Source organism: Drosophila novamexicana, unplaced genomic scaffold (assembly GCF_003285875.2).
Source record: "Drosophila novamexicana strain 15010-1031.04,08,12 unplaced genomic scaffold, DnovRS2.1 tig00004554-arrow-pilon, whole genome shotgun sequence".
Classification (NCBI taxonomy): domain Eukaryota; kingdom Metazoa; phylum Arthropoda; class Insecta; order Diptera; family Drosophilidae; genus Drosophila; species Drosophila novamexicana.
This window is the reverse complement of record NW_020825051.1, coordinates 3,707,589-3,735,031: the sequence shown is the minus strand read 5'-3', so window position 1 is coordinate 3,735,031 and position 27,443 is coordinate 3,707,589. Positions and strand designations below refer to the sequence as shown.

Below are 27,443 nucleotides of genomic sequence, written 5' to 3'. Positions count from 1 at the left end.
GTGTTTCCGATATATTCGATTTATATTGAAGTTATTAATTAATCCGCGTATTACAATTGTTTTATTTATTATTAATAGTATCAAATCAAATGAACATTGTATTTTTCTTCTTGCCGCATAACATCTGAAGTGAACACAGAGTTCAATGAACAAACAAAAATAAAAAGAAAATAGAGCTGCGGAACTGGAGCTAGTTTGCTCATTCATATCGATTTTGCAGCCCTGGTGCGAGCGCATTTTGTGTGAATGGTTAAAAGAAGCAAAAACGCGAACAACGCGACGAATGTAAATTATAAATAACAATAATTTAGTGATAAGTTGATAGTTGGTGCCATATATGCAAAAGTGATGACGGCACATGAAAACGAGGTCCAGCTTTTCAACCGGGGTGAGAAAGTCCTGTGCTACGAGCCCGACGAATCGAAGGCTAGGGTCTTGTACGACAGTAAGGTAACCCACGCACACACACACACACAGAGAGACATGCACTCACGCACACAGCGATAGCGTGCCGAAACGTCAAAGAAAAATGCCGAACACGAGGTGGCTGCTTCGATTTTTCATCACGAAAAACTGCTCTTTTCTATAGGTTTTGGCCGTGTACGAGCGAAAGGACGCTGCAAATCTACGCTACTTTGATTACAAAATCCATTTTCAAGGCTGGAACTCATCCTGGGATCGAAATGTGCGTGCCGCCAGTCTGCTAAAAGACAACGAAGAAAATCGCAAATTGCAGCGTGAGCTGGCAGAAGCCGCACAGCTACAAAAGTGAGTAAAATGCGCGTGTGTGTGATTTCGTGTGTGTGTATGTGTGTGACCGTTTGTTTACAATTTTCAGAACTGGCGGCTACTCGTACAAAGACACTAAGACTCCGACGTTGCCATCCAGCAAGAAGAAGCGCTTGGCCAGAGGTGGAAACGTAGAAGATCCCACAGCCGATCCCCTAGACATATCGCTGGCACATTTGCCGGCGACACCAAAACCCGAACTGCCGGCACAACAGAAGAGAGGCGCCCGCTCGCGGGATGGCAGTGGCAACCGGTCGCGGGATGGCAGTGGCAATCGGTCCCGGGATGGCAGTGGTAACCGGTCGCGGGACAACAGTAGCGGCCGCAAAAAGCAGCGCGACAAGTCGAAAGGCGGTGATAAACACGATGATGGTGAGCGAAGATCTGCCAGATCTCAGTTTAGCCTGCATGTCTCACCTAAAGATACGCACACAACTGATGCAGAAAAGCGGATCCATCAGGAGGACCGTGTGATGCTGCGCATCAGCGAGCGGCTGCGCGAATACATGGAATACGACTACAACATGATCTGCAAGCTTGAAAAGCAGCACGCATTGCCCGCTCGCACCCCCATTGTGACCATATTGGAGAACTTTGTGAAGCAGCGCGCCGTCGAGCTGGCCATTGGCATCAAGCAGGACAGTTCACGAGCCCGCAACACTCTGAGCCGTAATGCGCGTATGGAGCGTGAGTACGATCGTGTGATGTCCATGTGAGTATTCGGTGTTACTTGAAAAAATCCTTACTTGTATTATGATTTCTTTTGTGAGCCATTTTATTTTATCATTTATTTCATCTTCACACATTTAATCATTTACCTTTGCTCTACAGCGTGTGCATGCTGAAGGAAGTCGTGGATGGGTTACGCATCTACTTTGAGTTCCACCTCGAGGACCACCTGCTTTACAGAGAGGAAAAGGATTATGCCTTGGGCTTCCTCACCGACAACAACATGAAGAACTGCAGCCTGTTATTAAACAAATCCTACGAATTCATTAATCCCAGCGGTGATAATGAGCTCATATCCATGGCTGGTAATGTAAATGGCACAAATGGAGTCGACGGCCCTCTACTTGGCGACATCGAGTACGAGAATCAGCTGCAAAAGTGCCTTCGGTACATTGAGAAAAATAGTGCAAAGAATAATATTGCACTAGCCTATACCGCCGCCTACAAGCTGCCCATGGAAATGCGTGGCTTTCTCCGCGAGACCTTCAGCTGGAGTCTGCTATCCGAGGAATCGCCGCCGGAGAAATCCATAATATTTGGAGCACCGCATTTGGCGCGCATGTTAGGTGAGTTGTGGCCCACACACTTGAATTTTTGGCGATAATTAATTAACTGACCTCTCGTCCCCAGTGTTATTACCCGAATGTCTCAATGCCTCGCCCATATCAAATGAGAAGCTAGTGGATCTCCTGCCACATCTCGACTCGTTCATTAAGTAATTGTACAAAGAAATGCTTTTGCCATGGTTACTAAATTTCCTTCTATTTTTTGTAGCTACCTGGAGAACCATAAGGAATGGTTCGATAAGCAGAACTATGTGGATCCTTTGATAGACCAGGGAGAGAATTATCTGTTTAAGAATTTTAAGGAACTTAGATCCCCGCTAAGCTGTAGAAAATAGTAGCACCACCCAGGTATATCTGCAATGCTAATTCAAACTTAATTTCGTATAATTTAAATTTTAGGCAGCATATCCAGCCTCATAAAGTGTGTACATTCTTAATCAGCTTTAATAGTCCGTCTATCTATACGCCTGCCCGTCCGTCTGTACGCCTGCCCGTCCGTCTGTACGCCTGCCCATCTGTCTATACGCTTCCCCGTGTGTTTGTCCGTGTGTATTAACGCGCCGATCTCAAAATCCGCGCAGTACGAGTTTTTAATAAGTTGCCGCGTTTCCGACCAATTGATAATAATCAATATCGAAATCCTATTTTTTTTGAGCTAAAAGAATTTGATACGTAGATTCTAGAATAGTGTATACAGATCAAGTATATATATAGAGTTTTCCTTTTTAAATTTACTTTTAAAAAGTTTAAAGCAAACGAGCTCGTAGCGCGAGCCACACTTGATTTTGAAAGAAAAGGGTTCAGGGTATTCCTTAGTCGGGAACTGCCGGGTAGAGTCTCTTACTTGTTTTATTTTGTTTTAATTTATTTATTATGCATTTTAAAGCTTGATTTTTTGTTTATTTAAGTATTGTAGTTTGTCATTTTTCATCAGTACCAATATCAATATATATATCAATTATGATTTTGGGTTTTAACTACACAATTTGTAAATAACGCGCGTCTATAAAAAGAACTCTCCTACACATGTATAATCGAATATGGTCTAAAACTAGATGTTAATGTTAATATGGAAAAGATAATTTTTAACGTTTACTTCCTTTTAATGCTAAGTTAGAGTTGAGTAGTTTTACTAACTGGTATTTTTTTTGTTTTTTGTTTTTTTTTTTTTTGTGCTCAAATACATATATATTTAAGAATTTCAACAATATTTGTCATGCCTTAACGATTAGAATGTAAGAGGTCCTTGGAAACGATGAAAAGTGTGCAAAATATGTGAAAAACCTTTTGGATTGAAACACATTTGTGACGAATCCACGACGCACCTGTTTCAGCGGTTTCTCAATCTGGAATATTTTACGCGTGTACTTTGGAATGTGCTGGAAATCATCGGACCCATCGTTGGACCCACTCTAAACTAATTGCTACTTGGTGTATAACTGCTCATAAATAACTCTGGGAGCCATGGATTGGACTTGTGCTACTTTAACAATAATATGGAGTAGTTTGTGCAAAATCCTGCCTAGAAATTCGAAATGTTTTGTATTAATTTGTTGTTTTGATGACGTTTGCTTGGACGGCTTAGATTAGATGCGTTTGTAACTTGTTGTCTTTGTTCAATGAGTTTGTAAACTTGGGACGTTAACTTGGACGATGCCTCCTATTCCTACTCATCCGCGACTTCACTTCTGCCGCTTCGTGGCGCTGCTCGCCGTGGGACGCATAAAGCTGCTGACGGAACGATTGCGCTGCTGCTGCGGCGGATTATTATTGTTGCTGCTCTTGGACTGTTGATTCAGCACATTCTTCACCAGCATCGCACTGCGCGCCGCTGTCAGGCGGGAAGCGACAGCAGACGCTGTGGGCGCCGCCGTTTGATTCTCTTTAAAGCTGGTGCTGCTGCCCAACGGCTGTGCCTGGACGCTGCGCTGGCCCGACGATAGCTTGCTGCGCACGAGTATCACGCTGGGACCCACACTGGAGCCGCTGCTGCTGCTGCGACTGGCCGGCACGCCCCTTCCGGCTGTTGGACGGGTATTCTGTGCGGCCAGCGGCCGTTTGCTGGGCGATGAGTCCACGGATACGGTGGCGGTGCGCTGCACTGCGGGCAGACGCCTAACCACGGTCTGTGTGGATGCGCCGCTGTTGATGGAGGACCTCGAGGAACGTAAACTGTTGCGCGAGCTGCTGCGCTCTACGTCGCGTTGCTTGGGCGGCGCACCCAACGCATAATTGGGCGCAAATTGTGGCGGCTCGTGTGGCGATCTGCGTACGCCCGTCGACGAGGATGATCGTGTACTAGTGGGCGTGGCACTCAGCAAGGGGCTGCCATTGGGCATGCGCAGCGGCCGGCTGGCGGAGAGGCTGCGCTTGGGCAGCGCAGCAGTTGTCGACGACGCCGTCGTAGCTGGCATTTGGTTTTGTGACCTCTGGCTGGCTTGGCCTGGATTCGTTGAGCTGCCGCGTAGTCGCGCCTGCTGTAGTCGATCCGCCAGGCGGCTGCCCATTGCGCTGATGCTGGTGGTGCTGGTCTTTTGCTTGGACAGCGGCCGCGAACGCTGCGTGGGTGCATCATTGGCCTCGTTGCAGGAGGAGTTCGTGCTCTCACCTTTGCCGTGCGAGGGCGTGTCCGATACCAGGCTTTGCGTCTCCTCGAAGCCCTCGTCGTTGAGCTCGTGATGACCGCTGGCGCTTAGCTTCAGTTTGCTCGGAGTCAGTTCACGCGGCGGACTCCAGGGTCGCTCTGGTGTGCCAGTGGGCGATTTTAGATTACGTATGGCCTCGCGGACATCCTCCTGATTGATGGAACTAATGTGTCGCCCCACCTTTTCCAGCTTGGTAATGTTGCGTGCCTTCTCCGGCTGCGGTTCCTCCTTTTGCAGACGACGTATCTCACTGGCGCTGGCGGATTGTTGGATGTCCTGCGTGGGCGTTATCAGCTCCTCATTGCCGCTGCTGTAGTCCGTGGGTCGCTTATAGCGACGTGTGCGTCGCGCCAGCGCGTATCTATCGAAGTGACCCGGCGCATCCTGTTCGGTGGCTGTGGTGCTGGCACTGCTCTTCTCCTCCGGCGCATGCTTTGGCTTATCCGTCAGGCTGACCGTCACTACCGTGGTGTTGGGTGTGGCTAGGACACGTCGCGTCACCGGCGGCGTCTCAATGTTGTCCGCATCAATCTCCTTGGAGTTAGCGGACGTGTACTGTGACTCGTTGTGACTCTTGTGATGATCCAGCAAGCTGGCAAAGGTATCATCCTGCGGGGGCGACTTCTCTACCGGCTTGGGCTCCACTCTCATGACCGCTTCTGGCTGCAGGTCCATACTGGATGGACGTCGCACATAGATTTTCAAGCGGTCCGTGTTGCCATCGCTGCCGCCCAGCTTTTGTATGGACTTGCGGCGATCTTCCTCGGCAATGGATTGCAGCGGACTGGCACTTTGTTGTGTCTGCTCCTGGGAGCGCTGCCGACGATATTGACGCAGCTCCTCGGCGGTGGTCAGATGCGGCTGTGCCGACTGTGCTGCATCCGCTATGGCCTGTATATTGCCCACTACGTCTGTGTGCTCCAGCGTCTGCGATGGCTTCCAGTCGGCATAGACGCGCTGATATCTGCTGCTGGAATGCGTTGGCTGCTTCTCCTGCTCCAGATCCTTGCTCTGGCTGTTAGTTGGGTTAGTGATCGTTGGAGTCGTCAACGGCGTTGTTGTTGCTGGCATTATCTTCTCCTCTGGCAATGGATCCAGTTTTCGTTCGTTTTCTATGATAATTGAGATGTGGATTAGCTAAGCTAAGGACTGCATCCAGCCGGCTGCTGCTTACCAGTTTCGTTTTCGAGCGATCGCCGATTCGCATTAACCAGGCGACGTTTCCGCTTGTATTCCTCGTTCTGTTTCTCATCGTTTTCGTTGGACTGCAGCCAGGTTTCGATTTTCTGGCGGAATTCACGGGATATTCTGCGGGTCGATAACGATTTCAATATTTTATCATTAATTATTTGTTTTACACTATATTTCTGTACCCTTTTAGAGGGTATTGAAATTCTGTTCTGAAATGCGTAATGCATAAAAGGAGGCTGCTCCCCTTTTACATGTCCGTCTGTCAGTCCATCCGTCTGTTTGTCCTTCCGTCTGTCTTTTCTTCCTTCTGTCATTCCGTCCGTCTGTTAGTTCGTCCGTCTTTCAATCCTTCCGCTCGTCAGTTTGTCTGTTTCCATGCAACATGAAACATTATATGGCCCATCTTTTTGTTGCAGGCATCACATTTGTCTCAACTGGTCCGATCGGACCAACATATCATATAGTTGCCAGAGGAACAATCAGTCGAAGGCTAGGTTCTTTTATGGATAACTCATCTGCTTATCAAGATATCTCGCCAATTATTGGTTAAACTATGATTTTAACATATAAGCCAAATCTTATTAATATATAAATATTAGACTATATCAGTCGAAAATTAAGTCGAAAAGGGTATTAAATCTTCGGCGTAACGAATATATCATTACTTTCTCGTCTAAAAACAATTTTTTGCAAGCATAATTAATATTTGTGAAGTAAAGTTTGCTTTTACGAAACTCATAACTTACAAGATCTTAATTATAATTTTGTTGAAGGAAAATATTTCCATTTTTTATGGTTCTTTTTTAATATAATTTAATTAATTAATTAATATTTGAATAAATATAGCGTACACCCACCTCGGTTTCGCATCCTCGTGCGCTGCTTGCGTTTGTTGCTGTTGCTGCTGGAGACTCGTTGGGCCATTGCTGATAGGCGTATTCGCTGCCGTTGTGGGCGTGGCCGTGCCGCTGCTGGCCAGCGGCGATTGCAGGCGATCATGCGACAGCTGCTGCTGCTGCTGGAGCAGTGGAGCCGGAGAGTTGGCGCGCTCCCGATCAAGGCCAAAGTCAATATTTAGTAGATCCGGACGCTTGCGACTCGAGCTACCAGAGCGTGCGCGTCGTGCCCAGGAGCGATCTGTTAGATGGATAAATTCAAATATAAGAACCGGCAGCAACAGCTACAGAATCCGGGAGCACTTACCCAGACTGCCGTAGGCGGCCTTGCGCTCGCGACTAATGTGGCCGGGGCCATCGTGTGGTCCGGTGGAGCTGCGCAGATACTCCATGAGGTCGTCCTCGCCGGCTAGCACGCGACTGGGGCGCCTGCGTAGACTGCCATTGGGTGTGATGTCTGGCGAGGCGCTGTACTCCTGCTCGAGCCGTATGAAGCCATTGCTAATCTCACCCGAGCCCAGCTGGCGTCTGCTGAGCGCGGGGCTGGCGCGCGGATCGAAGAGGGCGTCGCCCAGGAATGAGTCGGAATCGGAGACGGGCGTGCCCGCTTGACCCACTGCAAAAGATATGGATCAAGGCATAAGAACATGATCCCATTAATGTGGACTACAGATACGCACCTTGCCTGGTTCGTTTGGCCATTTGCTCCATCCGGATTCTGTTACGCTCCTCCGCCAGTTTCTCCTGCTGCACTCGGCGCTCGTTCTCCTTGATGGCCTGCCTGAATTTATCACAGAAGCTCTGAAAGATCTTGAAGCATTCCTCCAGCTTGAAGGTGGCCGCATCCTCGCAAAAGAATTCGGCCAACTTGAGCCGCAACGCATCCACCTGCTTCATGCCCGCCTGAAGTACCGCCATCTCCGAGTCGGCGGCAAGCAGAAACTCGGACATCTGCTCCTTTATATCCGCATCCGTGGCGGGAAGTTCAATTTGTCTTGTTATCTTCCTGATGCGAGTCTCCAGAGTGCCAATCTCGCTCTTGATTTGCTCCGAGGTGGTTCTGTGGAGAAAGGAGATCCTATTTTGAGTGTGCCTCTCGAAGAGATGGTATTCCCCCACTTACTTGCTGGCATTTTCGAGGGTATTCAGCTGCGCGGTGAACTGCAGCAGCTCCGGATTGCAGCGCTCCACCTGAAGGGCCACAAAGTGTATGAGATTCATGCCCGGCTTGTTGGCCCGGATATCTGTTAGCTTCTGCAGGGAGGAGAGCTTAACGCCGGCCGCATTGCCTGCATAGCCGCCGGAGTTGAGGAAATTGCCAGCCACAACGACCATGTAGAGCACCTCCTGGAGCGCTTTGTTGTTGAGCAGATTGTCGCCCGCATAGAGCATGGCATTGATGCAGGGCTCCAGATAGGCCATATTGGCGGCAAACTCCTCCTTAAGCAGCATGCTCTCAATGCGCAGCTTGTAGCTATGGGAGAGAGGCAAAAGCTGATGAGGCAAAAGCTTGGATTGAATTTTGATTGGGAAACTCACTTGGGCACCTCGAGCAGCTGCAGCAGAAACTTCTCGGCACTGCCCAGACGCGTCCGGTCGCCATTGAAGCTCTTCAGCATGTCCAGCTCATCCACCTCGGGCAGTATTTTGAGCAGTCCCAGCAGCCGCTCGGCGCCAATCTCCTCGTGCGCGCCAAGCCGTATCAGCTCGATGATGTCCGTGCTGCTGCTGCGGAACTGACGCAGGAAGATGTTGACGTTCAGGCTGCGCTTGCCGTCCAGCAGCGTGATCTCTGTGCTCTCCTTCTTGCCCTTGCGATCCAGTGTGTCCTTACCGTTGGCCGCGGACGACTTGCCGATCTTGGGGCTCGGCTTGGGTGAGCCCTCGCCACTGGTGGGCTGCTGGCAGAAGAGGCCCTCCATCTCGTTGAAGTCAATGTCCGTTTGGTTGCTGTCGCGGTGCACGTTGGCCATCTTGCTCCAGATGTTCTCCCTGCCCAGCACTTTGTTGTCCGGTATCTTGCCCCAGTTGATGGTCTTCATTTTAGCCTTGGGCGCCGGCGTGTCCTGCTGCGGCAGTAGCACAGCCGTTGCCGTTTCGGGCAGCGGCGTGATTGGACGCAACGATGGCGGTGGCGGCGGCGGCGGCAGTGCGTTCCCATTCGGCACGGGCGGAGGCGGCGGCGGTGGTGCAGCGCCATTAACTGTAATCGTTGCGGGTGGAGGCGGTGGTGGCGGAGCTGGTGCAGGCGGTGGCTTTGCCGCCACCACATGCGGCTGTGAGGGCTTCCTTGTCGGACTGCTGGCATCACCCGACCGGCAATTGGGGCAGGTGAACTTTTGTGTGCTCTGATGGCGCTGCAGACGCACCGCATCATCCGGAGACTCGAGCAGTGTGGCGCGATGTACCAACCGCTCGGTGGTGTCCCAAATAACGTCGCTCAGCGGATCCTTCGAATCGATGCGCAGCAGATGCTGCAATATACTAAGAAAGGGCCCCTCCTGCGGCTTGTCGGCCACCTGGCGGTGAGACGAAGCGTATTAGAGAGCGAATTTCGTAAGTCAACATTTAATTAAATTAATCAAAACTTGTATTTTCATATATGTCAACCATTGCAGGAATATAAATACCACGACTTATGGAATCAATTGAGAGTCTCAGTTCAGAACTTCTTACCACAACTGGATACGAAAAGGGTAAGTCATAGGCTCTAAAGCTAAGTGTGTTGGCCCTACAATATAAAGGTCAGGCAATCCAAGAGCTGTCTCACATGCCTCAGATCTGACCATATATATGTAATCCATAACAAGACCTCATTTCCTAGCTGCTTGGTTAAGACATTTCCTCGAAAAATATTTAATTACATTTATTATCTTGCCGTTAGATGGCGCTGTGCTTTTGGTAAAATTTCAAAAGTTTTCATTATTTAATACGCTCTCGATCTATGGGCCTGATACTTATTTCCTTTGGTATGACAGGTTGACATTTATTCCAGTTCGCGTGCAATGTCCGGGTTGGCATTTGGCATTGCCTAGCCTTGGCTTAGCACGCCCCTGCCCAGCCCCTAACCTCCCCCTCTCATTCGACACACACACACACACACACACCCACACACACATAAACCTACAGTCATGGGGGCATATGGTTCGTATACTTAATGCACAATTAAATGCATATATGCAAATGTATAAAAGTGTCATATAAATAATACGCAATACGTATACGCCTCATCTGACAGACGGGAGTATAGATGGGGCGCAGAGGTGTTAATGTGCTAATCAAAATTAACTCACCTGTCGCAGTATCGCGTAGAAGACATCAAGATGCGAGTTGAGATTGATGCCATCGGGCGCCTGAAGGCTCTGGGCCTCGTCGCATTCCTGCTGCTCCACGAATACGTCCAATTGTACGATGATATCGGAGACACTCTGTGCGACTTTTCTGCAATGGGTAAATGGGTAAAAATGGGTCAATAATGGGTTAAATGGCTAAAATGCTAATTGCAATTCCGTCCGACTCATTATTCAAGCGTCAATTAGCGATTTGCAATTTGTATTGCTCGTGCGGATTAATTGATTTCTGATTTATGTGATGTTCATGTCCGATTTACGGCACAGCCGGGCGGCAAGTGGCAATAGTTGTTGAAGCAACAGTCCAAGTGGGTGACCGCAGCAGGTTGCCAAAATATTACACAGATTTGGCATCTGTGGCACACAGACTCACTTGAGATTCTGCACCAGTTGCAAGGCGGCGCCGCTGTAACGGGACAGCGCGCAGCAATACGTGACGCGGCGCTGCAGCTGCGAGGGCAGCGGCAATGTCGACGCGGACTCGGACTCAAACTCGGACACGGATTCGGACTCGGATGATGACTCCACGTTGCAGCCTTGGCAATCACAAAGCGAGTCGAGGCGAGGCGCCGTTTATAGGCAGCCGCCAGTGGCAACCATATTCGATAGTTGTTGTCGGGCCGTTGTGTCCTTGCGCCGTGTGTGTCTCGTCTGTCTGTTGAGATTTGCTCCTTTTATGGTTCTGTGTGTGTGTGTCAATTGATATCCATAAATCGAATGGCAGCTTTTTTAATTGCTTTTCAATTGTGTTGTTCTCGTGACTCTCGTGTTGCAAGCGAAACGCGACGAGTCAACAGCCAGCAGCAAGGCAAATGGCAATAACGAGGACGCGGCAGGACACGGCCTGACGGAGCAGAGACCAAACGGAGCCAAAAAGACTCGAGAGAGAGCGGCTCGCTGCTGCTGCTGCTGTTGTTGTTGTTGTTCTTCTTGTTGTTGTTCTTGTTGCCATTGTCCTTGCCACGTGCTGCGCGCGCATTGATTTCTCCATAGCCAAAATAACATAGAAAAGCTGACTTGGCAACTGGAGAGCCGTCGCGGCCAAAAACTTTGCCAACTCTTCTTGGGGTCTCTTTTATTTTGACGAGACACTTCGTCAACATCATCGGCTGTTCCAATGTTTTGTTTTTGTTTTGCCAGCGATTTCTATTTTGGCTCATCACGGAAGTTTTTTTTTTTTTGCCGGGCTGCCACGAAATGTGGGTGCCAAAAGCGGAGGAAAAGCCATGGTAAACAGAAAACTAAACAGCGCGCAGCTGAGGAAGTTAAACAAACCAACACGGCAAATTAAAGGCACGAAACTGAACCCAAAACAAAGCAGAGATTTTCCCAATTGTGGCAATCAAATTCAAACCAAGCTAAGAGTTGGATGAACTATAGAATTAAAAAAAAACTTTTCATTTCCGATTACTTATTGACTTTTCCGAAAGATTAAACCTTTTTCTAGAATCTGTAAAATGTAAGACTTAGAAATCTTGAAACGAACTTTTAGATCGTATTTTTATTATCTTCTTTATTCGTTCTATTGTGTCTACGACCTTATATAGTCTGTCAGTTCTAATAATATAGTCATAAGCTCAGTATAGTTCCCTATTTCTGGTGGAATCTACCGCATCCGATCGCTATATCATATAGCTAGAAAAGAAATAATCGGCCAATAGTTCATTTTTTGAATGAAAAAACTACTTTTTATATAGATATCTTGACCAAAGTTGTCATTGACGTTTTGCCCTGATCCTTTCGTAGAAGAAATATCTTATGAAAGCCATACCAATTGTTCTATAGAAATAATTTGTCATAATATTAGACTCTGTATGGAATACCTCTGTGGTTTTTAAAATATCGTCACCAAATTCAGCAATTACGAGTCTAATATATCTAAAACGGCGTAGCAAATCAAACTACTTAGATTTATGGCTCTCTGTCAGGAATAAAGCTTTCCTATGCTTTTTAAGTCACAAGGGTATTTGCTATTCGGCGTGCCAAGCATAGATTTTCCTTCTTGTTATTCTCGATCCCCTTAACGTAATTTTATATGCCCAGAGCATAGATATTTGGCATTATAGACAAGCGATGTTATTTAATATTGCCTCAACTTAAGATTGATTAGAACTCATTGGACGAGACAGCAATTAAAAGCCGCTTAAGTAAATACAGCAGCTTCCAAGCTACGCAGTCAAAAAAGCTCAAATGAATATCCGTTTATTTATAGCACCTCTATGGCACCCCTCCCATGGACCATAGCCGGGGCAGGGAGGGTGGAGCGCTGAAATCAAAGCGCTGCTCGGCTCAATGAAAACGTTTAAAGCGATTTGATATTTGAAATAAATTAAAAAGCGCGAGAAACTACGCATTTCAAATTTTCATAACAATGGCACATGTAGGGGTTAAAGACAGGGGGGGGGGGCGTGTCAGCTGCCAGAAGACAAAATGGATGGGCTTCACTTGGCCTCAGACACAGCCGCAGCCACAAGACAAATGGCATAGAACAATCAATTAGGCATTTTGTCTCAGACGAGAGCTGAAGAAGCTGCCTAAACCAAGGGCACAGGGGGGGTTATATTGCTGGGAGGGGGGCCATATAGTTATTGTACATTTTTGGAGCTAAACTATTTGAAAAATTAATTGAATTTGTTTTAGTTTTATACGAAGCGGCAAATTATTATTATTGTCAACTCGGGCCCCAATTTATAAACCAGTTTCGTCGGCTTGAGCCAAGGGCGTGCTGGCGGCGAGGGGCGAGGGGCGGTTGGGCTACAGCTAACTAATTGATTTATTGTTGACTAATTAAATATTGAATTAATTGCTTGACAGACTCCGAGAAAATACAAAAAACCGGCGTAAATTATTTGCATAAGTCCCAAACAAACAACGAGTGAAAAATCGTTAAATGTTCGCATCGTTGCCATTTTTGATGGATGTTTGACAAGCGTCCAAATCGGCCAAACTTGGCCACCACGCTTAAGCGGCCGTTAATGATGGCACCTGCCCCGAACACTGGCACCCCAAGGGGTAGAGGGGGAAGGGGAGTGGGCGCCACTTTGCATGCCCATGTGAATTTTTTTGCGCTTGGGCCTTGATCTTGTCTAGTTGAGCCATTGCATGCAAATCAAAAATGGTTATTCGACATCATAAATCGAATGCTGGGTACGAGTGTATTCACATCGGAATGGCAAAACGTTTCAAATTGTTTGTGATATTCATTTGGACTCGACTGCCAATCGTTGTTGTTGTTGTTGTTGTTGTTTTTGTCGTTGTAGTGGGTGTGTTTCAGGGTTTCAGTTAACAAACATTGCATAAATTGTCTCGATTCAGCACACACACACACATGGCGCAAAATGCACAAGTTTTATAGTTAGTTGCGCTTGTGTGGGTCTGGCATGGCCATGTCTTTGACTAACATTTGCCATCCTCTGGCGCTATTAGAGCTATAAACCTTAAACTCACCTTAGAGTGTTGAGCAGCGGCAATACTTTAAGGCCTGCAAAGAAAACGACATGTGAATTACAAGTTGGTTCAGTGAATATTATATATTACTAAAAGAGTTGTACTTTAAATTGTGAGAATAGTGTGATTGACAATATATAAAAGTTATTGAAAGTGTGTTGAAGGGAGAGACAAAGTCAGACAGTGTCGCTTATTCGCTCTTCTATGCGATTTTCATAAAATAAAATGCGTAAATAAGGAGAGAGGGTCGAAGAGAGACAGGTCTTCTACTTTCTTTCGAAATAGAAAGAATGAAGGATAGAGGAAGTAACTTTAAAATGTTGGACAACAAGTAGAGGGAGAGTTTGTAAGAGAGCATTAAGGAGAATTCCAGTGCAGAGAGGGAGGAAGAAAGACAGTGAGAGAAAAAGGCTGATTTAGTGGGAAAGAGAAAATAATAGTATGTAAAATGGCACATGACATAGGATATAGGAATATAATCAAATTAAATACCCTCGTAATACCCTAGTGTAGACAAAGTATCTCTAGTCAACGTCAGCTTTGTGTATTGTATAACTGTCATGTTATACAGAAATTTGTTCGATTTACAGCTTTTGCTAATATTGTCATTAGCTGCGCTTAGCAAGCAATTTGTGGCCGGTGAGAAGCGTGTGCGGCGTCTGGCCACACCGAGCTATAGCATCGATGTCTATGAAGGGCTGGCGAAGTATGTGGTGTCCATCAGATCGCGTACGCCGCGCACATTCTTTGGCGATAATCATTTCTGCGGCGGCTCCATAGTATCGCTCACATATGTGCTAACCTCCGCGAAGTGTGTGATGGAGTGGGTACATCGAATTTTGATATATGAAAAGTAATCCCTCATCCAGCAGAAATTCTTTTCATAAAGCAAGCGTAAGATCGTTCACCGAAGTCGATTGATTCTGATTGTGGCTGGAACCCCCAATCGATTAAAGATCGTCCGTCGTCAGACTCTGCATGTGCCGGCCAAGAAGATATTTGTGCCCGAAAACTATACCGTGCATAATACCAACAATATTGCGCTCATTAAGTTGAAACATAAGCTGCCCTCGGACAATCGCCACATTGGGATTTTGAATTTGCCGCGCGGGCCACCCACAACTGGTATTTTCTACAAGGTCATGGGCTGGGGGCGCCTCTACGAGGTTCACACTAGACTTGTCTTTGCGAAATTGGGCTGATCTTCAATCATGTCTACCCTTGTTTGCAGGGCGGGCCTCTGGCTTCCAGAATTCTCTTTATCGATGTCATGTTGCAGGAGCGTGTCATATGCGAGCGATTGCTACATCCCTTCATGCCGGAAATGATGTGCGCCGGCAACTTGAATTCCACTCTAGACGAAGAACCCTGCCCGGGCGATGTCGGTGATCCGCTTATGGTTAACCTAACTGTTTATGGCGTGACTAGCTATCACGTCGGCTGCGGCCACAGTCTGTTGCCTTCCGTCTATACGGATGTCTGGTATCACATGAAGTGGATCGATGAAATCATGAACAGCAATGGCTGCCGGATATATAACCCTCTGACAGTCTACTTTTTTGCCTCGATTTTGTTATGTATGTGTGGGGAATCACATTTTAAACTCAACTTGTAGCTATGTTTCTTTGAGACTAATATATTTATTCTTTTGTTAAACCCTGCTGTTCTTTGAACTTTGCTATAGAAAGGTGACTTGGAACTGGCCAAACATCCGGCTACTTAGTCGAAAGAATGCCAGGAAACCAAAAGTAGTATACATTTTCTCAAGGATCTGTGAAAATGAGGTCATTAATCGAATTTGAACTTGTCAAAGTCATTTTAATTAAACTAGACTTTAAAATATGAAGAAATAGGAAACACAATGGACGCAAGTTCGAATTAACTCTGAAACTGCTCAGAGTGTCCTTTGTACATAAACAAGTTTTCTTCGTATTTTTAACTCCAAATTATTTGATAGTTTTTTAAAATGATTATTTTATTTAACCAAGAATGATACACCATTTCGAGCTTGAAAGGATCTTCACTATCGCTTGACAACAAAACTCAAATTGTTTAATTCCTTGATGCCTTGACCAAAGTGACAAGTAGTAAAATACCATAAATTGTTGATCCATTATCAAGCTAGTATTATGTCGGATCCACTTAAGACATATTACATTGATTTTATCTAAAAAAACATGTATTAAGCAGCGTGTTTTCTCGTGTAAACTCTGCCCAGTTTGTTTGTCATCAAGTTATCAAGATTTTCGTATCTGGTCTTAACTTGTGCCACTGGCCCAACTCCCACCGCAGACTGGTCACTGGTCACTGGGTACTGGGTACTGGGTACTGGGCACTGGGTATTGGGGACTCGGTCTGCCCGCCCAATGCGCCTCAAGTCTCACTTCCGGTCAAGCTTGTTTTTGTTGATTTTCGCCTCCTGCTTTTATTTGCGCACAAACTTATATGTTTTATATTAACTTGTTGTGTGTGTATGAATGAATATAATAAAAAATTAATTACAAAAATGCTTGTGAAAGTCGTTGTAGCTTCTGTGTTGCCCCTCCCCCTGGCCCCCTGCCATGATTACACCCGTTAGTCTGCCCACCCTGTGTTCGCCTTATTTGGCGCCTTGACGTTCATAATTTTATTTTACGACTTTGTTTCGTTGTCGTTTTATTTATTTGAAATTGAAAACCATAAAAGGCGCACAATTAAAATGTGTGTGTGTGTGTGTGTGTGTTGAAGTTTCTTTGTCCGGAGCATTGTTTCAGTTTTTCGGAAGTCGAGGTCTCGACTAGAGAAACGGGAGAACCGATCCTAAAAAACAGCTTCAGATTGTTTTTTGTGCCCTACAGCCAAGGAATTTGCGAACACGCCCAAGAATCCAAAGTTAATTGTTTAATAACACGCCACACAACAAAGAGATAAATAATAAAATAAAATAATAAATAGTAGAATAAGAAACAAAGCAAAAATTGAAATCAAAATCAATTCGATTTGAATATTTGCTTTTGGTTTTTTTTTTTTGTTTCTGTTCGGCTATATGTAAATTGTTAAGCTGTTGACGCTTTATAAATCAATTGAAATTGAAATTTGCCAGCAAACTAAATGAGAAAATTGTTAAATAAATAAATTTATGGCGCGGTCACAACAGCAGCAACAACAACAACAACAACAACAAAACTATGAAAAACTTTGCGTGCCAATGTGGAAAATCATGGGGCATAAATCAATGAACGCCGCACAGCCGGCAGCGATGGACTTGACAGATGACATACAACAGATATGATGGCAATACTCTCGACCGGGTCGAGCACGGATTCCGTATCAAAGATCTCAAGATCTCTAATTCTCAAGAGAGCGAACGAGCTCTAGAGAGAGACTGATCCAATAATTGGACACTTAAGTGGCATTAGCAAATTTCACGGAATGAATCTTTAAATCGAATATATGCAAATATTTATCATGATGTTGGGGCGTTCCTGGAAACTCAAAGATTGGTACATGCTGGCCGCGGCGGGCAGGGGCGGAGCCACGGCGTGCTACGGGGGCCAACAGCCTTGAAACTGAATACATCATCTCATTGCCAAACAAAACGCGGCCGTTTCTTGTCAAATGTGTCGCTGAGGAATGTGTTCAAGTCGATATGCCAACAACTGCATGTGTGAAATGTTCCACCAACCCGAACTCCCCTTTATTAAGAGCGAGCATGGGTAGAGGGTGGAGGAGGAGGGGAAAGAGGACTGGGTTTTGCCGCTGTAGGTGCAGTGCGTGACTTACATTTTGCTGTAGAGATTTTGTCGTTTTGTCGCCGCTGCGACAAAACTGCTGCTTTATTATTTTCTTGTAATGCTGAAAAAGCGCAGCTCAATTTATTTTAATTAAGAACAATAAAAAGGCGATCCCCTCTGCCACAGCCCGTGGCAAGTGCAGCCATCATTCAACGCATCAGCGAGTGCTCCCCACATTCGGTGCTGCTGTCGCTGCGCCTGCGCACGCACAACTGCGCTCAATCAAAGTCATAAGAAGTGGGTTGACGACTGCCTCCAGCTCAGCACAAATGGGGCTGCGTCTGTAGCGGATGGGGTGGGGGGGGCACGGGCACAGTTCATGAACTTTGCACAGGCCTACGAATGGGAGCAGGGCCAGCGGCAGGGGCAAGGTACTGAGGCTGTCGGGCACAGGATGTGAATGCGCCCCTTGTTTGTCAACAACTGCAAAAAGGCGACTTATTACATTTTAACTATGTGTCTATGTGTTGTTGATATAGCAGAGCTCTTAAGTACAACTCGACAAGTCAGAATTAAATAACAATTTGTTGTCGTAATGCAGTGGGAACCTTTTAATATTGGGGTTAGACCCAGGCATAACCCCGAAATAGGCAGCATGAGCATATAAACATGAAATATATTTATGGGCATGAAAAGAAATATTCATATTATTTTTAACAGTCAGCCATAAGAAATTAAATTTAATTACATTAAATTTTAAGCAAGTGGATAAATTTATAGCCAAATTATTGGGGTGAAGCACAACTGACATGTGTTGAGAAAAATGCATAAGTAAAATATTTCTTTGGTGATCTTAGCCTGTAAATATGCTTAGCACCTTAACTGCTTGGGAATTCTAAGAGTAAACAATATGTCTGATAGCGTTCAGCTTTAACCGAGCAATTGTTTATTCCATAAACATTTCTTAAATAGCCCTAGTCACGTTTTGTAGTGAGTTTTATTCTAAGTATGGGCAATTCACGAGTCAATTTTCTGTTGCTAAGACGACATTTTTCAGTCGAAAACTTTAAAGACGCACCTCTAATCGTTGGCACGTGCTAAGGTTACTCAATTGGATTGCGTCAAGAGACAAAGGCGATTTGGTGATTTGTTGTATAGCAAATCCGATGCTGAAACTATCATTATCCACGACCCCCAGAGCCCAAAGAGTCGCGAGAGCTCCGTGAGCCCCGAGGGTCGCTGGCGTGGCTGTGACATGCAGCTAACCAACTGCGTCCGGGCATTTGGTGTATGGTATATGGTCAAGGGCAGCGCCGAACAGCGGCGCCGTCAGCGGATCAGCGGGCACATCAATCAAATCAATGAAATCGAAGACAGCAGCCAAAGCAAAAGGGGCAAAACAGTTGACTCCAAAAAGGTGGGGGGACCTGGGGTAACAGGAGGTCGGCTGATGACTTTTTGTGGTTGGCCTAATGTGTTTATCGTTATGGCTTTTGGTTATCAGCATTGGCAGAAAGCAAAACAGAACCCAAACAAAATGTAAACAATAAAATGGTAGTCTGAGGGGTAGATGTGGGAAATGTTACCTAAATATCATATGTATTAGAAATAAGAATAATGAAGTTCATTGATAAGTTAACTAATGAAAGTAAGTTGACATTAGAGGTAAATGTATACCAAATTTTAGAATTCTAGCTTTTACAGTTCCTTAGTTACGGATAGTTAGGCAAAGCTATACCGATTTGACACTAAATGAAACTTTGAGAACTTGATGGTTGGAAATAGTGTAGTATCTACAGGAGTACTGTCTTTAGAAGGAATAAGGGTAACTGCTTACCTATAAACTCGTTGCGTATGCGTATGCGTTCCTGCAGCTTTGGCTCCGAGATGATGACGCAGTTGATGAAGGCCAGCAGAGTTGCTTGATAGTCCAGCGGTGGGGCTGGAGCAGCACTGGACAGTTCCAGCTCATTGATGACAATTTTGAAGCGATAACGTTCCTTTTTGAGATTCTAGACAAGCATATAATTATAAATAATTTGGAGGTTGTGCATATAGCTAGTTTATACCTTGTAAAACTCGAGAGTTTCGATGGCACGGGCATAGCCGTCGGGGCTGTAGGCGCAGAGCGCGGACAGCAGCTCGAAGACCTGCTTCTTGACCGTCGCATTCTGCGTGTCTAGGGCAGAGCCCAACTTGGCAATGTAGTCACGATTTTCGACTATATAATCCAGGCCGATGCGTGAGTCCATATTGCTCCTATAATCGGTGGGGTGGGTGTGGAAGGGTCGGGGTGAGGGGCTTGTTGATAGGGTACGGTTGCTCGCAGTTTGTCACGCAGTTCGATGGATTGATTTGTTGCGGCCAGTTACAAAGGTTCTCAGTTCTTGGACTTGGACTGGGGCTGGGACTGCGACTGAGACTGAGACTTGGGTGCCGATCGCCGCATTGAATACCTAAGCAGTTTCCGTCATGCCGAACGCCTCTCTCATCGTGCGCTGAATCTGTAAAGTAGATGATAGTCTGATTGCATTAGATACTTGGGGTGCACCCTTTGGTATTGGGCCAATCAATTGTGGGTCGAAAGCCTGGCCCCCAGCTGCCCCCGGCCCCCGGCCCCTGTCAGCCAGTGTCCCATATTTTGTCTATTTGAAATGCCGTCCGTGCAGCGCTCTTAATTAATTTATGATCTTGACTTCTGCTGCGCCGTATACCCCAGCCCATATACGTAGTATACCCCATAAATTCAGTTTGGTTAATGCGCCGCCAGAGGGCGCTGCTGGGTGGAGACAATTGTTTTGATTTCTCAACTGCAATTTTGACGGTCAAAAAGACAAAAACAAAAAAGAAACCGAAATGTAAGCTAAGATCAAAGCTGGCAGCCGCTGGAATGGCCCGTTCTCCAATCTAAGTCGGGGTTCCGCCTTCGAGATCGGCATCTCAATTATGGTAAATGATCTTGTTAATTTGTTTACACTTAAAGCATGCGACGCCTTCGATTAGTTGCCAAATGAAACCGTCGAAAAGTGCACAAATCGCCGCCAAAGCCCGCCATTTAAGTTCTCGCATATTAAACAACAACAATTTCAAACAACAAAAGCAACAACAACAAAAGCGACAACAAACAAAAAAGGCCGATAAAATGTTAAAAGTCTCAAGTGGCACTTTGCGCTATTTGAAATTATAATTTGTATATGCGCTAAATGCTCATGTTTTAATTTATTATTATAACAATATTGTTTTGTTTTCATTTTTTTCCCCCTGCTTGACGTTTGAAACTGCGTCGCTAATGTAATCGAATAAAATGTCATAAAGATATAAATGGACAGGTTTTATAACATGACATCCTTTAGATATGCCAATTTGATATCGCAAGTGCTCGGCAGCGAGCGTATCCGATAATCCCATACCTGACAATATACCTTTAAAAATCAGATACAAAATTCTAAAGAAAAAAACAAGTTCTCAATCGATTTTGCGATTTTTCTGACATATTCTTTGGCAGTCTTTCTAATTGAAATTCTAATGAATATTTAAAAGCATACACTCTGCTACACGATTAAGTTCAGCTGATGTGATTGAAAGCAACAAATACAATTTGAAATTAAATAGCTTTTTATAGATATAAACTAATGTGTGAACCAAAAGTAAGTTTCCTTGCCAACTATCTGCCTTTGGGCTCTTAGCAAAAGCTTGTTTCTCTACAATCCCTGAACCCTGGCTTAGTCTTTATATTTACTTTGTCATTTAGTTCCCAATGTTTTTAGGGAACAGTTCCGGTTTTTTATCTACACTCGCCCCTTCTATAGCAAATATTGAAAGACCTACAACTTTTCATACATTAGTTATTTATTCTTTGAAGCTAGTTTCCCTCTGAAAGTTTTTTTTATTTCTAACCAAAACCTTTTTGTAAAGAAATATGTTTTTTTTAGAGTTTCGGCTCGCCTTTTTAAGGTTTAAGGTTTGGTTTAAAAAAAAACTATTAAATAGAAGTCCCAAAACTGATCTGTTTTAGATTTAGATGCTCTAGCAAATCATATTATTAAGTTATGCACGTGCTTTGAACTTGAGCTTACTGAAGTACTTGAGTACTTTGAAGTGCTTAAAATATTTATGATATTCACTTCAATTGTATTTATTAGGCAATGGAATCGATCAGTATCTACTGATCTCTGCCAAGCGTAAGTCTATGAAAGCAAAGTCTAGTTACAATGTTGTGTAGCTTATGGGGATATGTTTTTAATGTTGGGATATTTACAATGAAGGTGCTTATAATCTTTGTTTATTCAGAATTATGTTGCACAGTGTAGTTAAGCTGCTGCTTAAACTTTTGTATCAACTAATAGGCACGTCAATTTAGCACAACACCCGCACAGCAGCCGATGCTCGCTCTCTCTCTTTATCTCCCCCTTCGCCTCTCTCTTCCTCTCTCTATATATATAGAGCTATATACGCGCGTTTTATAGACCGCTAAATAAAATGCTTATCGGTCAAACCGGTTCCATTAGGCCCGGAGACGTAGTTTACTAGTCAAATGTGGCAATATTGCAGAAATATTTATTGTCAATTTGTTTTATGCAAAGCAGAGCAACGCAAAATGCGAGTTTAATTGAATTGTAAACAGAGTTGGCAGCACGAACCCAAGCGGAAACGGCTTGGGAAGAGTACACACACACACACACACAAACACACGCATACACACACGCACAGTCACAAAATGTCAACTAAAATGTTAATGAACTCTCGCGAGAGGCTAATTAGAATTTTGTCAAAGGTGCAAAGTTCTTTTCTTTTGTCGGTTCTGTTTTTGGCTTGTTGCGCGGTTTTTTTTTTTTGGAGTTTTAGCCTCGGCTCATTTATCTTGGCTTAAGGCACGACTGGCGACAATTGCGGGGCGTTGACAGGCGCAAATGGCTTTGTCATATTGGAGTTGTCTCCTGCAACTCCGCCCCTGGCCAACAAGCGGGCGACAGGTGGCGACTCGGTGTCGCCGTCGCCTGTCTATAAAATGTCAACCACTAACACACTCACACACTGGCACACACTCGCACACACACACACACACACATACAAATTGGCAGGCGCTGAGATTGTAAAATATTTTCATCGTCATCGCCTCGCTCGCAGCCAAGTTAAAGTGCAAGTAATAATTCACGAATTTCAAAACTTTTCAATGCTCAACGAACATTTGTTGTATGTCTCACAGTCTGTCCCCCCCAATCTGTCTATTCCCCTGCTCCCCCACTCTGTCCATCTGTCTCACTGCTCGTGTGGCTGTTGTCGCTTTCAATGTCTAGCGACATTTTAATAATGAATGTTATGTATAAATTATGCTCGGGCTCTTTTACAAATTCACGGACTGCTAATGTGATTAAATGTTGTGCAAAGTGCACTCGGGAATGCCGCATATCGTTTAACTAAATTTCATTATGAATTTCGAATTTTTTGGGCTTGTTCACAAATCAAGCATACGCCACGTGGGACACTAGACAACAGTTATGTGTATAAACTTCACAAGATCTGGGTAAAACGTGATCAAGAAAGAGTCAAAGATTAAATACCCTTATGGACAAATAACTTAGAGTTACATACTTTTAAGCTAAAGTTTTTTTCATATCAAATGTTTCTATCATTTATAATTATATATAATAAATATTGTATTCATTTTCTTGCAGATAAATCAGGAAAAATGTTTATTAAAATTTCGCGGATATTGATTGATTTATCTGGGAACACAGGTGAGTTTATTATGCACAAGTTTCTTTTTATCATTATTTATAATATTCTGGTGTTGATATCATTTTGCTTATATATAGTCATATATATAGCATATAGTGTTAACTTTTTATACTGATTAAGAAGTTATATACTTAACGAGGTCAACGACACCTCTTACTAAGCGTTACATACTTTGTGACAATATTATAATACCCTCTAGGAAGGGTATCAAATGCTGATCAGATTTACAAAACTATCAACAGCAAACGCCAGCAGCGGCGCCAGCGTCAGCTGCGACGCTGGCAGAACTGTCGCAATAAGCGCAAGGTCGTTGCTGCTGTTTATATTGTTGTTGTTGTTTTTGTTGCTTTTGTTGTTGTTTTCATTGTTGTTGTTGCTGCCGCCCGCTTGCCACCTGTAACAAATTGCAGCAAATGGAAGCTGCAGCCTCTTCAAAGTGGCCGTCGCCCATTTTCTATTAATTTTCTACGGGTGTGTCCCAAGTTTTTTTTTTCTGAGTTCGAAAAACTCAGGTGTTGGTGTTGCCGCATTTGTTGTTGTTATGGTTATTGTTGCCGCTGCTGCTGCTGTTGCTGCCGTTGCCTGCACAATTTTCATAATCTTTTATTGAATTTTTACGACCTGCAGCCGGCAGCCGCAACGAATTTGCATTTTGATTTGTGCCCACAACAAATATGTGTATAAAACATTAAATAAATGCTCATTGAGCAAAGTGTTTGTACTTAACAATAGCCTATAACTGGCTGTTAACTGATAAATCCAAGATTGTTGATTGAACAACACAAAAAACTGTTAAACGCAACATTGAGCGACTGAATGGAAAAAACTCGCACCCTCACAATAAACTAGAAGGTCTATGGAGGTCTAGGCACACAACAGCTCTGCGAGCTCTAAGTAATTATTTACATATATTTTAAATTACATCATATAGAAACAGGAGCTGAGAAAATCGTAGACAAACATTTAGATTGGCTTAAAAATCGAAATAATATGTTTGAAATAGCTAAGACTTTTAGGCAAGGCGCCTAACCGGATTTTAAGTGAACCGGTTAAGTCCTGATTTCGAATTATATTTACAATGAACCGAGCCTCAAACAAAACTAGCCAGACTAACTATCTAAGCATTAAACCATATTAAATGTCAAATATTTTCCAATTAAATAAAATAGATAGTATGGCATAAGAGTGAATTACTTTCAGGGCATTTTTTTAAATTAAAATATATATGATATTTATGACAATTAAATTATTGCATTGAAACTCGTAAAGAACAAAGACTCAAACCAAAACTTGGGCCCTAGGATATAAGAAACCAGACGCAAGAATTTTAGGCTGAAGCAAACTAATTGCTAACTAATGAATACTTCGTTTAAATTAAGACTAAGTTCGATTAAGACAGATAGTTTGAGGTTTGTCTTAGTTTTTCCTGCCAAGAGCCGGGTCAGTTTTTTTGCTGTGAGAAGCACATTTAAATTACGCATAATCCATTCAGACATGCCATTTATGAACGCATGTCCAATCTATGGGCAACTTTATGTTGATGTACATTTTCATTTCACTGCTGCATTGTGCTTGTTGTTGCTGGCTTATCAACAACAACGACAGCGACAACAACAACAACAACAGCAGCAGCGACGACAGCAACATTAATAAAGTGCTGGGATTTGTCTGGGAACCCACAAGCACAGAGAAGCCGCTTTGTTTGCTGCAGCTTTAAACTAACGCAGACAGATGGACAGGCGCAGTGGACGAGTCATAACACTTGACAACAGACGACGCCAGCAACGGCAACAACAACAACAACGGCAACAGCAACTTCTACAACAGCAACAGCAAACGGCAACAACAACGATGACAACGAAAACGAATCCCAATCAAAACACGATCTTGGCGCTTGGCGCACTCAGCATTGACCTTATGACTTCTAAAATCGGTAAAAACATCTTTACAGCTCCATGTGGCAGTTGTCGATAGCTGTTGTTGTTGTTGTTGTTGTTGTTGTTGCTGTTGTTGCTGTACGTTGTTCGTTTTGATATGTTTTCAATATGCGCTAAAAATACAAAAGCCGAGTCGAGATGTCGCGTACTTGAAATTGGGATACATTTTATTGCCTTTATATATTTTTATTTTATGCGATTGCCATACGCAATGCAATTCAATGCAACTCCGATGCGACTCATTCATGGAACGAGTAGAAAAGACAACTCTGACCCCCTCCCCCCTACCGCCTTGCAACACTCGCTAACCCACTCGATGCCACTCACTTGCACTTGAGTTGTTAACCATTTTTTTTTTTGGTTTTTGAGGATAATTCCATGGCACAGTGAGATTGAGGTTGCATCGATTGAAGGTCAAGTTGCCTGGCAAATTGAGCAATTTGGGGCGTGGCAGTGTACGCCCCTCTGTGGCATTACAACGATTAATGCCTTAATTAACAGCTCACAGCTGGTCAAGCAGAGTCTCAACTCGAGTGTGGTTGCATCGTAGGCGTCTTCGACAGCTGTCAAACTGCCGAAAAAAAAAAACAAATAATCGGCAACAACAACAAGACAAATACCTTAAGTTAAATGTTTTATTGTTGTTCAACAAAGAACATTTGACTGCACAAATTATACAGAAATAAAATATAAACATATAAAACGCAACCCACGGACCTCGACTAGTAAGAGAGAAAAAATAAGTATAAATAAATTAAAATGCGTGGGTTTTGCCTCTTGATGAGGCTGACTTTGTCGTCTGCTCCGACTGACCACAAAAACCTAACAAAGGCCAGCAACCACCAGCTCCTCATGCAAAGTCTACGTGCTTTTATCTACAAACATATATAGTAATATGCATTTAGATATGGGTTACTGCTGGGGCCAGCGATGAGCACGTGTTAGGATCGTGAGTGGAAGCTGTCAAAAGGCAGCTCCTAACTTAGCCGAGGAGAAGTGAAAAGTATTTGGGATTTAATCATTGTTAGCTATGGATATAAAGATATGCTATCTATCAGTACAATATCTTTCGATATAAAAACATAGTATAGTAAAAGTTAGAAATTTGCAATAGTTTTTAGCATGAAATTTATATTTTGCTTTTTAATATCAATCGAACAAGCTTCCAAAATTTTAAACAGAAACCGACCCATAAAGGTCGCTGGTTTTAAACAAAAACTATTAAGCTAAAATGTTTAATTTAGACTCTATTATTTGACTTTAGTCGACGTTCAGAAGTGTGTCCATAAGATATTTTTAATTTTAACTTAAACTTCTAACTTAAATGAAAAGTGAGAAAAATGTTTATCAACAAAGTTCTTGTCGAAACTGGGTTCATGGATCTGATAAAGCAGGTTCGCGAACCGGAAATAAAGGCGCGGCATTGGTGCGAACCGGGAAACGAGCTAATAATAATTTTTTTTATTTTTGGGCTTGCAGCCATGATAATTTATTCAATTGCAGAGAACATAAATAACTATGTCTGCGCAGCTATAATTAATCAATTTGTTGACTTACGCACAGTTTTATAATGCAGCCCAGCATAAAGAGAAAGAATATGCTTTCGTCACATTGTCATCTCTCTGACATGGACCCACTCGCATACATAGGAGACGCTTTAAAGGTTGTCCCTTTATGCACGACTTCTTCATTAGGGCTCATTCAGGGCGCCGCGTGGCGCTTGTTGACATTTGACAGCGCAGCGCGGTGGCAGGGGCTGGTGGCAACTCCCTTGATGAGAATTTATGAATGGTCACATAGATGAGCTCACAGTTGGTTTAAATAGACTTGGCACTTGGAACGTGGAACCGTTGAAAAACCCGTGAAATGTGTGAAAAGCAACTTCATTGAATCATTTCTTATTTATTTTCATTTGTTTTTGTGCATTGTCTTTGGGGTTTTCTTGTGTCTGGGGAGCTATGGGAATATTTGCGCAATCGTCGCCAAAGTGTGAAACGAAAAGTGGAACAGGTTCGGACTGTTGTGTGTCAGTCAGTCAGTCAGTAAGCCTATAAAAGATGAGGCGCTAATGTCCAATTTTCATGCACGTTTGCACAACGGAAAAGCGAAAGTTATATTGGACACAACCAAATCGGGTTTATAAAGATCTAGCCATAGAGCCAAGGCGCAGCGGTACAGCTGCAATACGGCTGGCGACTTGCTCGAAATTCTTGTAAAGTGCATAAATATGTTTGGCTCTTATGACAGCTAACAAGCCAACAAATTGCGGACACACACACACACACACACACCTGGCTAATGAAATATCGTGTGCCACAAAAATCTTGCGGTATGACAAAGTACAAATATCAAACGGTTTTCAGGGCCAAACGCGCACAATGAACGCTAATTATGCTCGGTTCAGATCGGTTCAGTTTTTTTTTTTGGCCAACAAATTCAAA

At 44.0% G+C, this 27,443-nt stretch overlaps 2 protein-coding genes across 6 annotated transcripts in view; one reads left to right on the top strand and one right to left on the bottom strand.

Annotated features, from left to right (window-relative positions):
• The first annotated feature begins 242 nt into the window (after positions 1-242).
• On the top strand, positions 243-3,764 carry LOC115769985 (protein male-specific lethal-3). Of its 4 annotated transcripts, none has more exons than XM_030715049.1 (7): positions 243-450; positions 590-768; positions 839-1,501; positions 1,621-2,084; positions 2,149-2,233; positions 2,293-2,432; positions 3,282-3,764. In XM_030715049.1, exons 1-6 carry the CDS (start codon positions 349-351, stop codon positions 2,417-2,419), a joined length of 1,620 nt encoding a protein of 539 aa, XP_030570909.1. In that variant the 5' UTR covers positions 243-348; the 3' UTR covers positions 2,420-2,432; positions 3,282-3,764. The 4 variants fall into 4 exon arrangements, with proteins under 4 accessions (XP_030570909.1, XP_030570910.1, XP_030570908.1 ...); XM_030715050.1 differs by having other exon boundaries at positions 244-450; positions 839-1,161; positions 1,213-1,501; positions 2,293-3,763; XM_030715051.1 differs by having other exon boundaries at positions 245-450; positions 839-1,161; positions 1,234-1,501; positions 2,293-3,761.
• The window catches only part of LOC115769984 (formin-J), a 36,819-nt gene continuing 13,131 nt past the window's right edge, over positions 3,756-27,443 (bottom strand). Inside the window, exons 2-12 of one of the 2 annotated variants that reach the window (XM_030715045.1) lie at positions 19,396-19,830; positions 19,164-19,338; positions 13,614-13,647; positions 10,110-10,257; positions 8,356-9,335; positions 7,940-8,290; positions 7,497-7,876; positions 7,124-7,432; positions 6,778-7,057; positions 5,904-6,037; positions 3,756-5,841 (exon numbers count right to left, since the gene is read on the bottom strand). In XM_030715045.1, coding sequence (XP_030570905.1) covers positions 3,767-5,841; positions 5,904-6,037; positions 6,778-7,057; positions 7,124-7,432; positions 7,497-7,876; positions 7,940-8,290; positions 8,356-9,335; positions 10,110-10,257; positions 13,614-13,647; positions 19,164-19,338; positions 19,396-19,578 — 5,049 coding nt within the window. In that variant the 5' untranslated portion in view covers positions 19,579-19,830 and the 3' untranslated portion in view covers positions 3,756-3,766. Of the gene's footprint in view, positions 5,842-5,903; positions 6,038-6,777; positions 7,058-7,123; positions 7,433-7,496; positions 7,877-7,939; positions 8,291-8,355; positions 9,336-10,109; positions 10,258-13,613; positions 13,648-19,163; positions 19,339-19,395; positions 19,859-27,443 lie in introns of those variants that run through there. The other variant, XM_030715046.1, reaches the window with a different exon arrangement.

Coding starts and splice junctions, on each gene's coding strand:
- LOC115769985 (XM_030715049.1), top strand. CDS start 349: ATGACGGCACATGAAAACGAGGTCCAGCTTTTCAACCGGGGTGAGAAA. Junction 1,502..1,620: donor TACGATCGTGTGATGTCCAT/GTGAGTATTCGG, acceptor TTTGCTCTACAG/CGTGTGCATGCTGAAGGAAG. Junction 2,234..2,292: donor CATCTCGACTCGTTCATTAA/GTAATTGTACAA, acceptor TATTTTTTGTAG/CTACCTGGAGAACCATAAGG.